The 17,991-nt window shown below is 35.8% G+C and overlaps 1 protein-coding gene across 1 annotated transcript in view; it reads right to left on the reverse strand.

Moving 5' to 3' along the window:
- LOC131062762 (serine protease SPPA, chloroplastic) overlaps nt 1–17,991 on the reverse strand; it is a 262,705-nt gene that overhangs the window by 151,405 nt on the left and 93,309 nt on the right. Inside the window, exon 7 of the mRNA XM_057996482.2 lies at nt 12,627–12,694. Within this exon, the coding sequence (XP_057852465.2) occupies nt 12,627–12,694 (68 nt within the window). The remainder of the gene's footprint in view (nt 1–12,626; nt 12,695–17,991) is intronic.

Here is a 17,991-nt window from a genome sequence, read left to right on the forward strand (position 1 = left end):
AGTGGTATGATGTGATTTGCTGGAATCACAAGGGGACTTACATTGAACTTCCGATCTGCTTTGCTGGACACAGGCTCTTACTAACTTAGATTAAAAAAATGGAAAAAGGATAAGGGCGAAGAGAGGATCTAATCCTAATACTAAGAATGTAGGAGCAATGACTTGACCTTTTGATGAAACTCTAACTAGATCTTGTTTTGACATCAATGGAACATCTACACAAGACTAGTGCGATCTTCTAAGGGAGCTTTATGATGTTCAAATCATCACCGCAGGCATAGATACCATCCAAGTTGATGCATATCAATGAAGAGGCGACAAATTGAAATTGAGCTTAAGCTGAATGATTCCAGTTGACTACGCAAGGCAAGTCTGCAATCAACAAACTGCTAGTAGTATGGATGTACGAATTCCACCATCAATCAATCACATTTCCTCCATTCATCTAATTATCTACCATCTAAGATTGAAGACTTCAACAAGAAACCATGCAAATTGCAAGAAAACGACATATTTCACCATTACTTCAATGAAAATGGAGTTTGTTTACAATCAATGGCAACAATTTCTTGCCTTGTCCTCCTATTCTACTCTAATTACTATTCTATCAACTATATTCTAACTCTCTCTCTAATTTATTGCTAATTTATTTCTAATTGGCCTTTACAAATGAAATGCTTGGGCTTATATAGTGCCCACAATACAATTTGATGGCTTAGATCAATTCAAGATCAATGGCCAAGATTCAACAATGAAAACCCTAATTAGGGTTTGTTACAACCATTACATAACATTTAATGCTTGACCAATGATAAAATTGTATTGCTTGGACACATGTCCCTTTTAGAAAAATTGACCAATGGATAGCCGGGGTAGGTACATCGGAGTTTGTGCCACCTTCCATGAGTTAAGTACATTGAATCTGGACATGCTGAGATGGACTTCGCTGATTGGAGAAATGATGACTAGGACGCCACCTCATTTGACACTTGGAACTTGGTAGATATTCAACTTGATGTTGTTGAGAAGCTTGCTTTAATTAATTCCTCTGGATCTATTTTGCTTCTTCAACGAGCCCTTGTTCTAACTCCTTGCGTCCTTGGTGTGCAGGAAGATGATGTACCTCGCCTTGGAACGCTGGATTGAAAGAAGTCGCCCATGTCCTGGCTAAGACCGTCCCGGCGAAGACCGTCCTTGATCCGGCTTGATTTTCCTTGAAGAGACCTCCATTTGATGCCTACACAACATTTCAAAATTAGTACCATGATTTTGCAATACATAACATAAATTAGAGAGCAATTTTTTAGGAAACTTAATGATAAGTCCTTTATTAATCATTTCCTAAAAAACGATTGAGCTAAGGAAAAACAAAATTTCAAAATTCAAAATTAAGGCAATGACAATCAAAATTCGAAATTAAAACAAGAGATCTTGCCATACCTTACTTGAGAGCTTAACTCTAAAATGCAAAATGAATAAAATTGCCTAGGCAAAATTGACGTAAGATGGTCATCAACGTGATTCTTCTTCAAAAAGACAACTTCGCCACCTTTGATATGTCCTTGGCAAGTTCGCTCAAGTGAGATTAAGTTCGCACCACCTTTGGATAGATGTTTCGCCTTGGATAAAACTAGTGCCTTCTTTTGTTTTGAAATGAAATTCGCTCCTTCAAACACACTCGCACTCCCTTGATGATGTTTGCGCCTTCCTTGACAAGACCCGCACCTTGAAGATAATTTCGCACTTCTCCCTTTGAGATCGCATGAAAAATGATAATGTGAAAATAATGATTCTCACCTCCCTTTATAGCGCTCATCTCACAATTACCACCTTAGGCCGACTTGATAATTAATAAGGCAAATTAAACGATTTTTTAATAAATAACAAGGCCGACTTTTATAAACCAATAAAATACCAAGCGCTCCTTTTGATTTTCTATTAATTAATAAATAATTAATTAAATGCCTTTGTCATTTAAATTAACAAATTCGATTTTTTACAAGGCAAAATAATTTAATTAATATCAAGCGTAATATTTAAATGCCATTTAATTGAATTTTCAAAACTTATCGAATTTTAGCATTTAAATAAATTCAAAAATGTTTGTTTAGCGCCCAAAAATGAAAAAGTGGGAAGATACGTACCTCATCGCCCTGGTCCCTGACTGAGGGACAGGAGCGATCCATCAACTTTGTCATGACTCTTGCAATTTTTACGTCCAAGGTCCTCATCCTTACGTCCAAATCGCCATTTTAGCTGGGTCCTTTGAGTTAGATTGGCTTGCATGTGTGAATGAGTGCCTTTGGATGTAATATCGTCCTGGTCCCTTCCTGAGGGACAGGAGCGATCCTAGTGTCCTGGCTCAAATTTGCAAACTTTTGATCTTTGTTCTTCATTCATTGTCTTCCAAAGGACGTCCTTGACCATGCCTATCTTTGCCTTGTCTTGGTTTTGACGGAACATGAGTGTTTTAGTAAAAATCGCTTTGGTCCTTGTCCAAAGGACAGGAGCGATATAGGCTCTTTGTGCAAATTGGTAGCATTTTAACGTTCAACACTTTGGTATATCACCTTCAAAAGACGCCTTAGACCTTTTACCATCTTGCAAAACCTTGGCTTGACGTAAATTTTGAGAGACTTGGCCAATATAATCAATATCGCTCTGGTCCCTTCCTGAGGGACAGGAGCGAACTTCAAGTTTTTAAGCTTGTCCTTGCGTTCTTCAACTTGCCATTACCTTCAATGCGTGAAATGACGTCCCTTGATTCCTCTTGGTGGCTTGATACTTGTTAAACTTTCAAAATCTTGGTCTTTATGGAAATTTCGCTCTGGTCCCTTCCTGAGGGACAGGAGCGAATTAGGATTTTTTAGAGCAAATCCCTCAATGTGGCGATCCTTGTAACTTTGTGCTTGATGGAGATGCTTCGAAACGTCCTTGGTACCTTGTTCTTCGCCTTGGAGTGTCCTGATCTTGGAGGGACGGCAATATAATCATCATATCGCCCTGGTCCCTTGGAGAGGGACAGGAGCGATTTTGCTCTTGTGGGCCTCATTTCACTTTGCTAGCTTCCAGATTTATATTCAACGGGTTCATAATGCGTCCTTCCATTCATCCATGCCTTGGAATCGGTCGTAACTTGGCGAGAAAATCATCTATAACAAAAATCGCTCTGGTCCCTTCCTGAGGGACAGGAGCGAACTTAAGCATTTTATTGTTTTGATCAAGTCTGGATGCTCTATCATGCTCATTTCGTCCTTCACCATGCCTTTGATGTCTCGATTCGTCCAAACAAGGTCAGGAATGGCTCAACTAAGCATTTTCGCTCTGGTCCCTTGGTGAGGGACACGAGCGATTCGCCTTGGTCCCTTGGAGAGGGACAGGAGCGCTTTTCGCTCTGGACCCTTGGAGAAGGACACGAGCGAAATTTGACTTTTCGCACTCTCAATCAGGACAATTTTAATGGAATATAACATTTAAGTATAAGTGACATTTCCTTCTATGTTTCTTCTTTCTTATACTTTAAGTTATACTCCATATATACTTTCAGGATGTTTGAGAGTGGTTTCAGACCTCCAGGAGTTATACTGCAAAATCTAGTTTTTGGAGGTTTTTTCAGTTTCCAGACTTAGTCAAATTCAGGATCAGGGCATTCCAGACTTAGCCAAATTTCAGGATCAGGACCTCACTCAAGCCGGACTTGCTATCCTATGTGATCCCCTGGGCGACGCTTCAAGTTATATTCATTTGATAAAATGCACCTCTCTGGACCTTTTCACATCGTCAAGACGTTAAAATCCTGCAAGGACAAAGCAAAATTGGATTTGTAGCTCCGGTCCTCCACTGAGGGACAGGAGCGATTTTTCCCTTGGAGGCATTTCTGTGCTCATGAAAATCTTCAATTTATATTCAATGGAAAGATCTCGCCTTTCTCCATCACTTCCAATTCGTAATTCATCTTGACCCTGCAGGAATAGTAAAATATTTGAAAACGAGCTCCCGTCCTTCACTGAGGGACAGGAGCGATTTTGCTCCTACAGGCCAAAATAACATGATTTTACACATTTAATCACTTCACAAGGCAAAAACAAATCATTAGAGATGCCTAGGATCAAAAATCAAAAATGTCAAAATTTGGTCAAAAATATTCAATTGGACAAAAAATCACATTTCATCTTCAACACTTAGACAAATTTAAGCTCTGCATCAACATTCCAATTGAAAATTAGACCATTCTGGCGAATTCATTTCATTCAAAATTTGCATTCTAGAAAAGGAAACTCAAAAGCCCTCAAAAACGACTGGATTTTGGTCTGAAAAGACGGTAATTAGAACCCTAAGGCTTGACCCTAAATCCAGACAACTAACAAACTAACAAAACCCTAGAAAAAGCAAAGCGAAAACGAACAAAACGAGCAAAAAACATGGGTCCCCATTTGCAATGGGGCGATGTGTGAAAACGTCACAACAAACCCTTACGCGTCTTGGGCGTTTTGCTCCTCAACAAACTATTTAATCTCTTCGCGATTTACCATGGCGTTAAAAGTGGGTTTACGATCTTTTGAAAATCCCCCCCTAAACCGCGCGATATTGCCAAGCTTTGGGATTCCTAGAGTGATTACATGGCGCGATTTACCCTTGTAAATTTCGGAGTTTGCAATTTCCTAAAACTTTGTGAAAATCATGATTTTGCCTCTCTTAGCAAATTTCCGGAAAATAAGACATTTTGCAAGCTTTAAGCTTTCACCAAAAATTGCAGTCTGGGGAGTCCTTCCAAATTTCGGCGATTTGGGACGTTTTGCAAGTTTGTAGCTTTTTTTAAAACTTTTATACTTTATCGCGATTTTTCCCTATAATGCGAACATCAGGCTTTTAGTTGTTTTTGCAAGTTTTCACTTTTATCACTTATCCCTTATAATGCGAATTTCGGGTTTTTGACTACCTTTTCAAACTTTTAACTTTTTCATTTACCCGCGATTTTCGGGATTTGAAGAAGTTTTGCAAAGTTCGGAGTTTTGAGGGGATTTGCAAACTTTCTTATTTTCGCACTTTTACCTTATAACGCGATTTCGGTATTTTGTGTGCTTTTGAAAACTTTATAAAAATCATTATTTTGGAGCCCTTTCAAAACTTCGGCGATTTTAGCTCTTTTGCAAACTTATGAATTTTTGCGATTTTACCCTCTTGTGGCGAAAATCGGGAGTTTTGGGTAGTTTTCAAGTCTATGACAAATTTCGGGGCTTTCGGAGCATTTTCAAACTAAAAAAAAAAAGTTCGCGATTCTTACACTTTTTGCAAAGTTCGAGGAAATAGGATGGTTTCTAAACTGTTACCTCGCAATTTCCCTAAGTCGAAAACCTTGGCGATTTTCACCATTTTACAAACCTTTAACCTCTTCGCGATTTTCCCTGGGTTGCGAACTTCGGGTTTTTAGTTGTTTTTGCAAGTTTTCACTTTTATCACTTATCCCTTATAATGCGAATTTCGAGTTTTTGACTACCTTTTCAAACTTTAAACTTTTTCATTTACCCGCGATTTTCGGGATTTGTAGGAGTTTTGCAAAGTTCGGAGTTTTGAGGGGGTTTGCAAACTTTCTTATTTTCACACTTTTACCTTATAACGCGATATCGGCATTTTGTGTGCTTTTGAAAACTTTATAAAAATCGCTATTTTGGAGCCCTTTGAAAACTTCGGCGATTTTAGCTCTTTTGCAAATTTATGAATTTTTGCGATTTTACCCCCTTCTAGCGAAAATCAGGAGTTTTGGGTAGTTTTCAAGTCTATGACAAATTTCGGGGCTTTCGCAGCATTTTCAAACTAAAAAAAAAAAGTTCGCGATTCTTACACTTTTTGCAAAGTTCGGGGAAATAGGATGGTTTTTAAACTGTTACCTCGCGATTTCCCTAAGTCGAAAACCTCGGTGATTTTCACCATTTTACAAACCTTTAACCTCTTCGCGATTTTCTTGATTGCGAACTTCGGGTTTTGGATTTTATGCAAACTTAAACTCGCGATTCACTCTCTGGATGTCGAACTTCGGCGAAATAGAAGTCTCTTTTGAAAACTTGCACTCCGCGATTTCACCCTAGTTGCGAACTTCGGCAATGAGAGGCTCTTTTCAAACTCTTAAACTTTGCAAGTTACCTTTAGCTAGCGAAAATCGGGGTTTGGCAGGTTTACGCAAACTTCGAAGATTTAGCCACTTACGCAAATTTTAAATATTTCGCACTTTACCCATCTAATGCAAATTTTGGAGATTTTTGGTCCGACCTGAAACTCGGGATTCTAGATGAGCACCATGGGAGGAGCTTCTCTCTAACTGAGACTGGTAGACTGCTACCAAGGGGGGTCCCCATTCGAGGAAAACAATGGGGTGAGGCGTGCTGAACACACAACACTCCCCAAACAACTTTCCTATAAATATTGAGTTGTTTTTAACAACTCAACACGTACCACAATAATAATAACCTATTCTAACAAACTATAGCAAATTATTGTATGCATCCTATGATGCAATATTCCTAACATTCTTCACTTGATGAGAGAGATCACACCAAGTGGAAAGAGCTTGTGCGATGGGGTGCTACAAGGTTTTCAACTAATTTTCTAATGTTTCAAAGTATTTCTAGTTTATTGACTCCCTTGAAGCGGATGTTTCTGAGTCAAGCATAGGTAGACTCAACTTATTCAAAGAAAGTTGATGGAGAAAGGATTGCAAAAATAGTTTTCAGATGTTTTCGCAACTAGAGCTATAAAGATTATCAAGGTAACTTGAAACATAATTTAACTTTCAAATTGAATAACATAATTTAAATTTCAAATTGAATCCTAAATTTCTAAACTTTAAAAGTATTTTGTTTCATTGTAAGTTGTAACTTATTCAAATTGAGTCCTAAATTTCTAAACTTCAAAAGTATTTTGTTTCATTGTAAGTTGTAACTTAAATTTGCTTCTACTTTGTACTTTGTAGATGATGGGGCTGCTAGTGAGGGTTCTGCCCTTGGTGGATAGTAAGAAAATGCAATGGGAAATACTTATGAGGCCATGGATAGGTCCAAAGAGGCCATCCAAAACTATTACAAAGGGGATGCAAATAGATTTGCCCCTATTTGCGATATTTGTGCTCAGAGATAGAACAATCAACTCCATTAACCCATTCATGCAACGAGGTACTATCTCAACCCCAAGTTTTCTTCTCTAATAGCTTCACAATGTTAATGGGGAGGTTATGGAGGGCCTATCCACGTATTGAGAGGATGACACCTAAAGTTGACATGATCCCCCAAGGTGAGACCTCATCATTTTTAAGTTACATAGTTATAAGGCAACTAGTAGGAGACCTTTCTTCGCAATTAGCTATACAAGGAAGAACCACCCAAACACAAAGTAAGAAAAAGTGGTCTTATATTTTGCAAGTTATAAATTACAATTATTAATAGAATACTGTTTACTTATAAAATCTTGAATATCTTATTTGTAGGTTCTTGGTGGCAAGATTGGGGTGGAAATACCGCAAGTCTGCAAACGCTAGCCCTCTAAATTTTGTCTCAACTTTGTAGTGCTTTTGGCTATGAGTGCAACTAGAGTTTGTTTGATGCCATTCACATCAAGAAGTGTAATAAGTTGACTCAACAATGCCTCAATGATATTGATTTTGTGCAATACAACATTTGGCTTCGCACAAGAAAGTTGGAGGACCACCCAGAGAAGCTTATTGATTTTGATGAAATTGATCCCTACAGTGACTCGACCGTGCAGAATGATGAGCCCTCCTTGTTTACAAGATGAGACTTCTGATTTCAAGAGGCAAGCTATGGAGGATGTCACTACAACTGAAGCAAGGGAAATTGGATTGGAGGAAATTGATATGGTGGAGGATGAGTCATTTCCATATAGCAGCATAGTGGAGCCATAGGCACAATCTTCTAGGCCAAATAGCAAGACACAACCAAGTGCGAGGACCATACCCTCTAACCCCCAATTTTTCACTAGGTTGGGGAAGAGGAAATTGTAAAAACTTGTTATTTTCTACTTTCCTAGATATGAAATTTATGCTGATGATTTTCAAATACAATCATCATAAATGCATAATATTACCAATTAGCCACTAGCTATTATATCCACAATCCAACTTCGCATGATGATGCGATTTGTAATCCATGTGTATTAAAGAATCAAATTTAATAGAAAACACTTCCTCATGGTCTCTAGACATATTTGATACTTTTTGTAATCAAATTTTGCGAAAAAGAAAATGTTTTTAGACAAATTTTAATACTTTTTAAGTTGTTGAGTTTTGGCCAATTTTTTGCCAATTCGAAAAATTTTGGGCTTGTTGAGTACTCTCTGAGTCTCTATGAACTATGCTTACAACATTTGGAAAGTGCCCATATTGTTGAAATGGTAATTGGATATTTGATTAATGAAAACAAAGTTACATTTAAAGACAATTACAAGACAATGTTTCTAAATGAAACAATCATAAATGACCATTAAATAATATAATATTACTTTAATACCCTCACTTAATGGTCATCCTATCAACTACACCAAGCTGCCCCCTAAATTTTACAAACTGGTCCGAGCTCAAAGACTTGGTGAGGATGTCTACAGTTTGATCCCCGGTTGGAAAAACTCCAAATAATGGTGCAGTAGAGGAGAAAAGGCCCACGCAATACAGTAAATTTGCAAGAGAAAACAGGTCGTGTCGAACACGAACTCCCATCGTAGAAAAAGACGAACTCGCGAGCAAAAAACATAGGCAAAAAACGTCGCGCATAGAAAGAAAAACCGCCATCACAGGTCACAAAGCGCCACAAACATCAAACCAAAAAATGAGATTTTTTTTTTCATGACAGAAAAAAGTAGGCCCACGATTCCTTGCAAAAAGGCACACAATTTTAATAAACAAAGAATGTCGCGATCTTGGAGTAGAGACTCACAATTTTTTGTTCATTAAAAAAATTGAGAAAAAATAAACTTAAAAAACCTTTGAAAATATTTTTATGAAAAAAAAAAGACAATTACAAGATGATGTTTCGTTAAAGAAAAAAAATTTAAAACTAATCCCACTCCGATACCATGAAATGGTAATTGGATATTAGATTAATGAAAACAAAGTTACATTTAAAGACAATTACAAGATGATGTTACCAAACAAAACAATCATAAACAAAAGCTAAATTAGAAACTAACTAATTAAATTAAACTATCTTAAATGACCATTAAATAACATAATATTACTTTAATAATTGTTTGTCCATGCTTCTGATTTTGCTAGTTTTGCAAGAAGCCACGAAACTTCACACAACTCTACTTATCCTTTCTTGCTATGCAGAACAAGTGGATGTGAGTACCAATCATCAATGAACAAATGTGAAGGCTAAAATTAACTCATCACCTCCTATATTTTTCCCTTACCTTGTCCCTCCTTGGCTTCCAAGTGAAAATGCTCTTCATGCTCTCTCACGGTGAGTGAAGAATCCTCCTAGCTTTCTACAAGCGTAGTTTGCATCCTGGATATAAATCAATTCACAAGAAGGGTTTGTTGTGCTACTCACATGCCCATCCAAATGAAATAATCTCAACCATTTCTCCTTTGCAAATGAAGAAATGTTCTATCCAATAATCAAATGTCAAACCCCATTACCATTCAATGGTGATGAAGATTCTTGTGAGAGTTGTTCTCTTCTTGATTCTAGTATTTTGTTATGCTTCTCTTCCCCTTTTCTTGGTGGTTGCTAATTCTTGCCTTTACCATGTTTTTGGTAAAGCCCTAGATGGAGCTTCCAATGCTTGCCATCCCAATACCCTCCAACCTTGTAACGACAGCAATAGTTGTTAGATTTCTACAACTTAAATCAATTGGCTTCTTACCTCCCTTGAGTGTGCCTTGACTCTTAACCTTTTCTCTTCCTTCTTTCTTGGTGAGAGGCTTCCTCTTTTTTCATACTTTCTATGGAACGTTGGCTCCTTAGTGGTGTGTAAAATCTCCTGCAATGGTTACTTCTCCCACAACTAGTACAAGGAACAAGTACCCATGTTTTTGTGCAGCATGTCATTCCTTCCTTGCATTGAAACAAAAGATAGGACTTTCTACCTTTTGTATACCTTCTTTCATTTTCCACTTTCTTGCTTGCCTCTTCCTTAGGCCCAAGTAGTGATGAAGTAGGTGGAATGTAATCTTTGTGTTTCTTCTTTGCATCTTTTCCTCTTCCCTTGTCTAAAGGTGTTTGTCTTTCAAGGTTCCTCTTTATCCTCTTGAGGTAGAGTATTGATATCTTATACTTGTTTTGATCATTGCTCAAGATTCAGAGAAAACCTATAGTCATGTTGAAGCTTCAAAAAGAAGGGCGAAATATTTACTTTCCTTGGGATGTCCTTGGTTTATGCATGGTATAGACCCCTCCTCTGAGCATTCACCAATCTCAATGCTCCCATATCCAAGGCCCTCATAAAAAGGTCTTTCCTCAATTAGAATGGATTGGAATTTTCTCTAGCATTCCTTGCCAAGTTCCCTTCCGTCATAACACATCCATGTTAGCAACTTGTAGTCTATACCCTTTGTATGCTATTCAAACTTGCCATGAATTTATCAATTTTAATCTTGAAATAAAACATGCTCATCGGTTCTTTCTTTGCATCCCTCCCTCATTGTTTGTTCTTGCAAAGTAGAGGCTAGTCCACTTCCCTTTATAGACTCCTCTTATTTCACGTCCTTCGATTTTTACTATTAATTCATCTTTTACCATCAACCCTTGTTGCAATTGCTCAAGAATTCCAATGTAGAATTCTCTTCAATTCTCCCTAATAGCTTAGAAATATTCAATTCTTCTTTCCAAGTGATGTACTTCATTCCAAATAGCTCTATTATCTACTAGAACCTCCTCATGTGATGTTTGGAGATCCTCAAGCTTCTTTTTGAGTGACTTTGTCATAGCTGAACTATCCAACGACCACCTCATACAACACCTTGTCTACTGCTATGCCATTATCCTATAGCATATATTAAGATGTGTGAGAACAACCTATGGCTCACATAATCCTTGATTGAATCATTTAGAGTCAACAAGTATAATTATATTGTGTTAAATTTGCCTCATTGGGGTTAGGGTACTAATATCACCTAGTGATGTGTCTATATATAGGAGGTAGTGTAGTAATTAATCATTAGATTGTGAATTTTGATCTTGTTGAAGACTTCTAGAAGTTTGTCCCCTCAAAGTGGCTTGTTGTTATCAAGTATTTGCATCTTATTCCTAATATATTCTTCTCTTGTGCAAGTAATTTCATTACAAGTGGTGTCAAAGTATGATCTTGGCATCCAAAAGACAAGAAACAAGATCAATTTTTTCAATCTTTCTTTCTCAGTTCTTTTTTTTTTTCTAAAACCTATAGAGTTAATCAAGGACACATTGACCAACTACAATCCAAATTTGAGGTCATTTGAAGCATTATCCTAAGAGTTATTGCCATATTAAATGTTTCACTAAATTTTCTTCCAAGGTTGCAAAATAATGAGTTCCCTAGAGATTTTTTCAAAAAAATGAGATCTATCCACAAGTAAATTGCTATAAAAATTTCAGCTTGTTTTGATTTGTTTTGAGTAAGTTATTGTGAAAAAAAATTGGCAACATTATGGCAGACGCTTCAATGAGAGGCGAGGGAAGGAATCAAATCACTCCCAAAAAAACTCCTAACAAAGATAATCCAATATTAGAGAAAATGGATTCTATAACCATTGAAGCTATTAAGGAAGAAAGCAACATGGTTAAGGAACACATCTGGTTGTAAGTGGCAATGCAAATGAAAGGGATCACTAAGAAAGAAGATCTCAAACAATGTTTAAACAATTATCTTAACTCTAGAGTCCTATAGACTCACAATGAGTTGATTCACACCACAAGAGTAGGGATCCAAATGTGTCTCCAAAGGGACATGAAGCTTCTTGTTTGACTCCAATATATGGTAGGGTCATTAGAATTGCCAACTCTAGGAACTTCAAGCCAAGGATAGAGATGCAAAAATTTGATGGTAAGGATCCAACCAATTAGCTCTGCCAAATGGAGCAATTTTTTGATTCTCATCATGTTCCAAGTCAACAGAAAGTTGTGATTGCATCGTTATACCTGGAACCAAATCAATTCATTTGGTATCATTGGCTATGTGATGAGAATAAAAACAAGGGATGTGTTGTCACAAGATTTGTTTTCCAAGAAGAACTCACGACACATTTTGGCAATAGTCTTATAGACAACTACTTCAGCTAGATAACCAAATTAAATCAAACAAGTACAGTCAAAGACTATACTCACCAATTACAAACCTTGTCTTTAAGAGTGGAACGTTGTATAGAATAAAACTTGAGGTATGAATGTTCACTCCAAGTTTTGACTCCCAATCAATGATTTTTGCAAGACAAGTAGAGGAAAGGGCTTCAGCTAACACAAGGGAGGAATTCCCTAGCAATAAAGATGGGAGGACCCCTACACTATCATTCATTCATATAAGCAGGAATAAAAGCTTTTAAATATGGTAAAATAAATTTATTAATAATCAAAAATAAATGTCTCTTGTACATCTCACAGTACACAGTAAAACATTTTTTGAAGAAATTAAAAAACACTCACTTATAGTCAACAAGTTGAAGTTGTTCCTCTGGCTTTTGGCCTAATCGCTCCTTTAACATTTTTGTCACCTGCATAAGAGTTTAATTGAGCTTCAACAAACATGGCTATCTCAATTTACAAATCACATGCTCCAAGCTCTACTTAAAACTGAAGTAAACTCAATACAAAAGCATACCAGAAAACTGGCTTAAAGAATTGTGAACTTGGCTTTGAATTAAAAATATAGAATAGAATCATTGAACTCATGTTAAACAATACATCTAACACAAATGGAGGTGGCATTGAAAACTGTGTTCCATAAATATTGGGAGATGACTAAATACAGAGACATAGCAACAAGGTTTGGAACGTCTAACCCCATACTCAACCAACCAATTTCAAGGAATGGTATAGTGGATGACATGAGGAAAAATATAGAAAATAACCACCAACTTTTTAATAAATGATAAATCAGAGGTTTAAGATCACTAGATTTACTTAAGGGTTAAATTTTGTAATTTGTTGATCTCTCACTAGTAACTTGTAACACAGATTAAAGAGTTTAAGAATAGTAAGCACGTGAAGAATAGTTGGTTGCATTCAACTTGGATCATTAAGACTTTAAAAGAATGAGATATTTACAACTTGAGGAGATTGTTGGTTTTTGCCTTAAACAGAATAGGGGTGCTGATCCAAGTGAAAACCAAGTTATTTCCTTGGAAAAATTCACACTTAATGATTCCTTTGAATGGCGCTTATCAAGTGACCATTCAATAAGCTAAAAGCCATCTCACATACGGCCCAATCTGCAGTCTTTTATCTCAGTATAGCTCTGGCATTATTCAAGATTTGACTACAGTAATACTACATCTTTTGGCTTCTCTGTCAAAATGATGATTACTGGTGGGAGCACAGAAAATGCCCCCAGATTTTTTAATGTTGGCTCAAAGGAGAATGATACATCAAATGATGTTCCCCATCCCCTGATATCTTCTAAGAGAGGCATATTGCTTGTCGTCCTCTTTGATAAATTCCAGATCAAAAATAAGGGTTGTAACAATGCTACCTGTTATCTTGGAAACGGCCCAAAAGGCTAACTACATGAAGCAGTATGCAGAACCTATATTCTAATGAAACGCTCACTTTGACTAGTTGCAATATTCACAAAACAATGGGAAGAATACAATGTAAATCTAAAGATAGAGATCATTCCCACTATACATATTAAGAATTTCATTTGAGTTTTGTATCTGGAACTATTCATGATGTAACTGGAAAATAAAGTTGAAAATTCAGGATCTAAATATTTTCTTAAAATTGAATTAATATCAGCTGAATTATACATTAAACGTTTAAATACTTTCATACAATCAGACAGCACTTGCTTCCAAATATGCAGAGAGAGAAATGAAAACAAGCAGACAGAAGGAAAATGAAAGTAAAATGCAGTGTTTCTCTGGGTTTATGGGGGCCAATGAGACAAGTTGATGTGAGGACACAGGTTTGTGGACAAATAAAATTACCAGATTTTGGGGACAGCTGGGGGCTGATGGAGGGACAAACATTAAAATAATATATAAAAAGTATTATTTGCATTTTTGAACTACAAATAAAATTTAAAAATACTTGGTACTAAAAGAAGCAGAAATTTTAATTGTTTGAAACAAGTAATAAAGAGCATAAGAATTAATATTTAGTAGTTCTGAATATTGCTTGTCTGTGATTATTCAAGATATTATAGGCTTCTGTTAAAAATGAACCGATAAATATTTTTAGCTTCAAATAATATGCAATGAGGACTTCTGTTGATGTGAGTTGAAGGGTATAATTTGAATTTTCATGTATTATTTATCTTTCTTCATTGTTCAAATCAAACATACTTCTCTCTCATTGACCTGGTTTACTCAATTGTAATTTCTATTTTCAAACATTCCATTTATTTAATTTTGTTGCTATATTCTGCCATCAAGTAGATTGATGAATGATCTGACTTTTTAATTCATCAAATAAGCTACCAATGGTAGTCATGCCTTTTTTATTTTCCATTATTAATTCTTTGGAACAAACCGCTCATAAATTTTGAGCAATAACAGTGCATATGATGATAAGAGATAACAAAGAGAGGTCGTAACTTCATATCTTAATGCCAGTACTGAAAGGAATGCCCATTTCCATTGAAAGTTATTGCTTTTGTTTTTTGCACCGACGGATGGTATACAAACAATGTCACCCAAACCTCTAAGGATGCAACCCTTTCCAATGTCCCCAATTAGATTTATTCAAAATTTTATTCTAACTTCTAATTTTAAATGAAATAATTGAAATGAACAGCCACTGATAATTCTAATTATAAAATACAAACCCTAGTTGCTGATAAAATCAGAATTTGCAAAATTGAAAAGCCTAGGTAGATAACAATCTCATTGAAAACCCTCGAGAATTTATTTATTTTTATTTCCCAAAAGCTGATAAGAAATTTACAAGACAGAAATGGTTTTTTAATCATTGTTCCATTCACAAACAAGGCAGTACAGCTTTTATAAAGAATGTGCTGAGGGTTATCTTGATGTATGACCACTCCCAAGATGACAATAATGATTGGAAATTCTGGTGATGACTGAAAATGATGATGAAACTGCTGATCCTTATCACCAATCACAAAAACAAATCCTGGAATGGTATGACAGCCTAGTAGGATGGTACAGCTAGCTGGTAGCTCAAACATTTTCCGATTAAAGCCTTATCTACCTTGGAAACACCTATAACATGCAGATAATTCTGAATTCTCCCTCTTGCAAGATGTAATGTCCCCCTTTTGGCCTGTCATGTGGTGATCTGTCGTTATCCCATCTTGCCATGGTCCCGAGGGCTAACCAGGACTTTATAGGGCTCAGTGAAGGATTTGGCCTAGACAATTTCAGTTTCAAGCCAATCGGAGGTGTTTTGACAGAGTTTCCAGATACTTACTATTTATAGTAAGTCAGTTGTGGCTCAATGACTTCAAATAATTGAAGTATTTTTGGATGTCAGTATTTTGGTGCATTTAATTCTTCATCAGGTTCACCAATTTAATGAGCCATTTTTTAATTGGGCAATTAAATTAAAAGTTCCTAAAGTTAAATTTAAATATTTAACTTTAGTGAATTATTCAATGCTGGGACTAATGTTTAAAGGGAAAAATTAACAGTTCCCTTTCATTAAGGAGACATAAGGGGATATTAATATTTAATTATAACATTCTTTTATCCCACATTTATGGTGTTTTAGGAAGTGTGCCCAAATGGAGTTATAAATAAGAGCTTTAAATGTTGTTTGTGTATCTTGGAAATGGTGTTCTTGAAGTTTGTGATTTCTGGAGTTGTCTCTGAAATAATTTGCAGGCATCGGAGGACGTTCATCCTCTTCTGCAACATTTCCTACCCTTGTGAGAGATCAGGTCTGGGAAATTACTTAAAGTGGCATTGAATGAAAGATGGGCATTAATATTTCCAATTTGGTCTACAAACATACAGCTGGGAGAAAATCGAAGTACTTGTGACTGGCAGTTCCAAACAATATTCATCGCTGAAGATTGTTATTGAAGCGAGTTCGAACTTGAAAGGGAAAGTTTGTTATTCTTCACCACAGCAAAAAAAACAACCCTCACAGAGAAGATACAGCAGGTCATTTGTAGTCGCCGCTCTAGCAATCATTAACCACAGCTTGCAAGTATTATTCAGTGTGGTTCTTAATGTGTACTCATTGAAAATTTTATAGTGCGAGAAGCTCACGAGTTAACTCGCACGCCTGCAGACCTCGAAAAATCTCCTCAAACTTGCAAGAAAATAATGGAAAACTCGCCCAAAACTCACCAATGAACTGCCAAAAACCCGCAGGAAGATTTACGTGGCTCGAACGCGAAAAAAAAACATGGTAAACATGTATTTTTCTTCGTTTTCCTTTAAAACCCTACCACAGAAACAAAAAAATACACCAACGATGTTTTCTTGGTAACGAAGTGTGAACAATTCAAGAAAAAAAATTCTCCATAGACCACATCTCTTCTCTAGCATTTTGATTTTCTCTATTTTTATTTTTATTTTTTCCATCCAACAACAACCTCTAATTGATTAAAAATCTACACCATTTTTTATTATATCTCAAAAATAAAAGAAATTGTGGGAATACTCTAATCAATTAAAATCAATAGCATTCTTTCAAATTTCCATGGCATTTTTGGATGTATAAAAAATATTTATTGTTTATTGTTTTACTATTATTAACGGTTTAATATTGTTTAAAATTTTAAATGTTTATATATTTTATATTGTTTAAAATTTTAAATATATATAATAATGTATAACCATATATTATTATATTAATTAATATTATAGGTTAATCGTTATTAGTTAATAATTGTTCATATATATATTGTTTTTGATTAAAGATCAAACAGGTTTTGAAGGGACCCGAAACCCAATTTACATCACGTTGACCTACCATCAGCAAAAAACCAAACAAGAACAAAAGGGAGCAAGAAACAACAGGAGAGATCAAAAGAACTATTTAAGATTCTTCAATGCTTCTGCAACTTCAGCTTCCAGCTGAGACATACTCAAGGCAATCTTCTTAAACTCCTATATTTATGAGTGGACTGATCTGCAGCACATTTCAAATTGCACAGCCCTTTGTCCTCCTACAGCAAATTACCTTTGTCCCCAACCTCCAAATCAACCACCTAGCTTCTGCTCTGATGCATTTTTTCCAGTCTATCATTAATATATATATTGTTAATTATTTAATATTTATTAATTTAGATTTTAGTATTGTTTAAAAATATATAATAATGTATATATTGATTAAATTTAAAAGATATATTAAATTGTTCATAATATTGTTTTTAAATTGTTCATGATATAGCTTTTTATAAAATTTGCAAAAAAATAAAAATAAAAATTTATAAGAAATTTTAGTACCTTCTAAGTTGTCGAGTTTTTGCCAAGTTTTTGCTGAGTTTTCGCCGAATTTTCACCGAGTCAAAAAATATGGGTTTGTCGAGTACTCTCTGAGTCCAAGTATGCGATCTATGGTGCATACCCTTTGCAATACACCTTTTGATTATGTTTGTCCCGAGTATGAAAGGGTGTGAACCACCTTATTGGTAAAGGAGAAAGCTTTCCTAGAGACACAATTGAAAGTCATCAAAGATACATGGCCGAAAATACGTGTCTCCATCATTTCTGATGGATGGAAAGATTGTAAAAATAGGCCATTGATCAATGTTATTGTAGTATGCCCTAAAGGGTCGATGTTGTTGAAAGCGGTGGATTGTGAGGGGCAAGTGAAAGATGCAAGTTTCATTGCCAATATCCTCATAGAATCCATTGACATGGTAGGGCCTCAAAAC

The sequence above is a fragment of the Cryptomeria japonica genome, chromosome 9 (genome assembly GCF_030272615.1).
Source record: "Cryptomeria japonica chromosome 9, Sugi_1.0, whole genome shotgun sequence".
In the NCBI taxonomy this organism is placed as follows: Eukaryota; Viridiplantae; Streptophyta; class Pinopsida; order Cupressales; family Cupressaceae; genus Cryptomeria; species Cryptomeria japonica.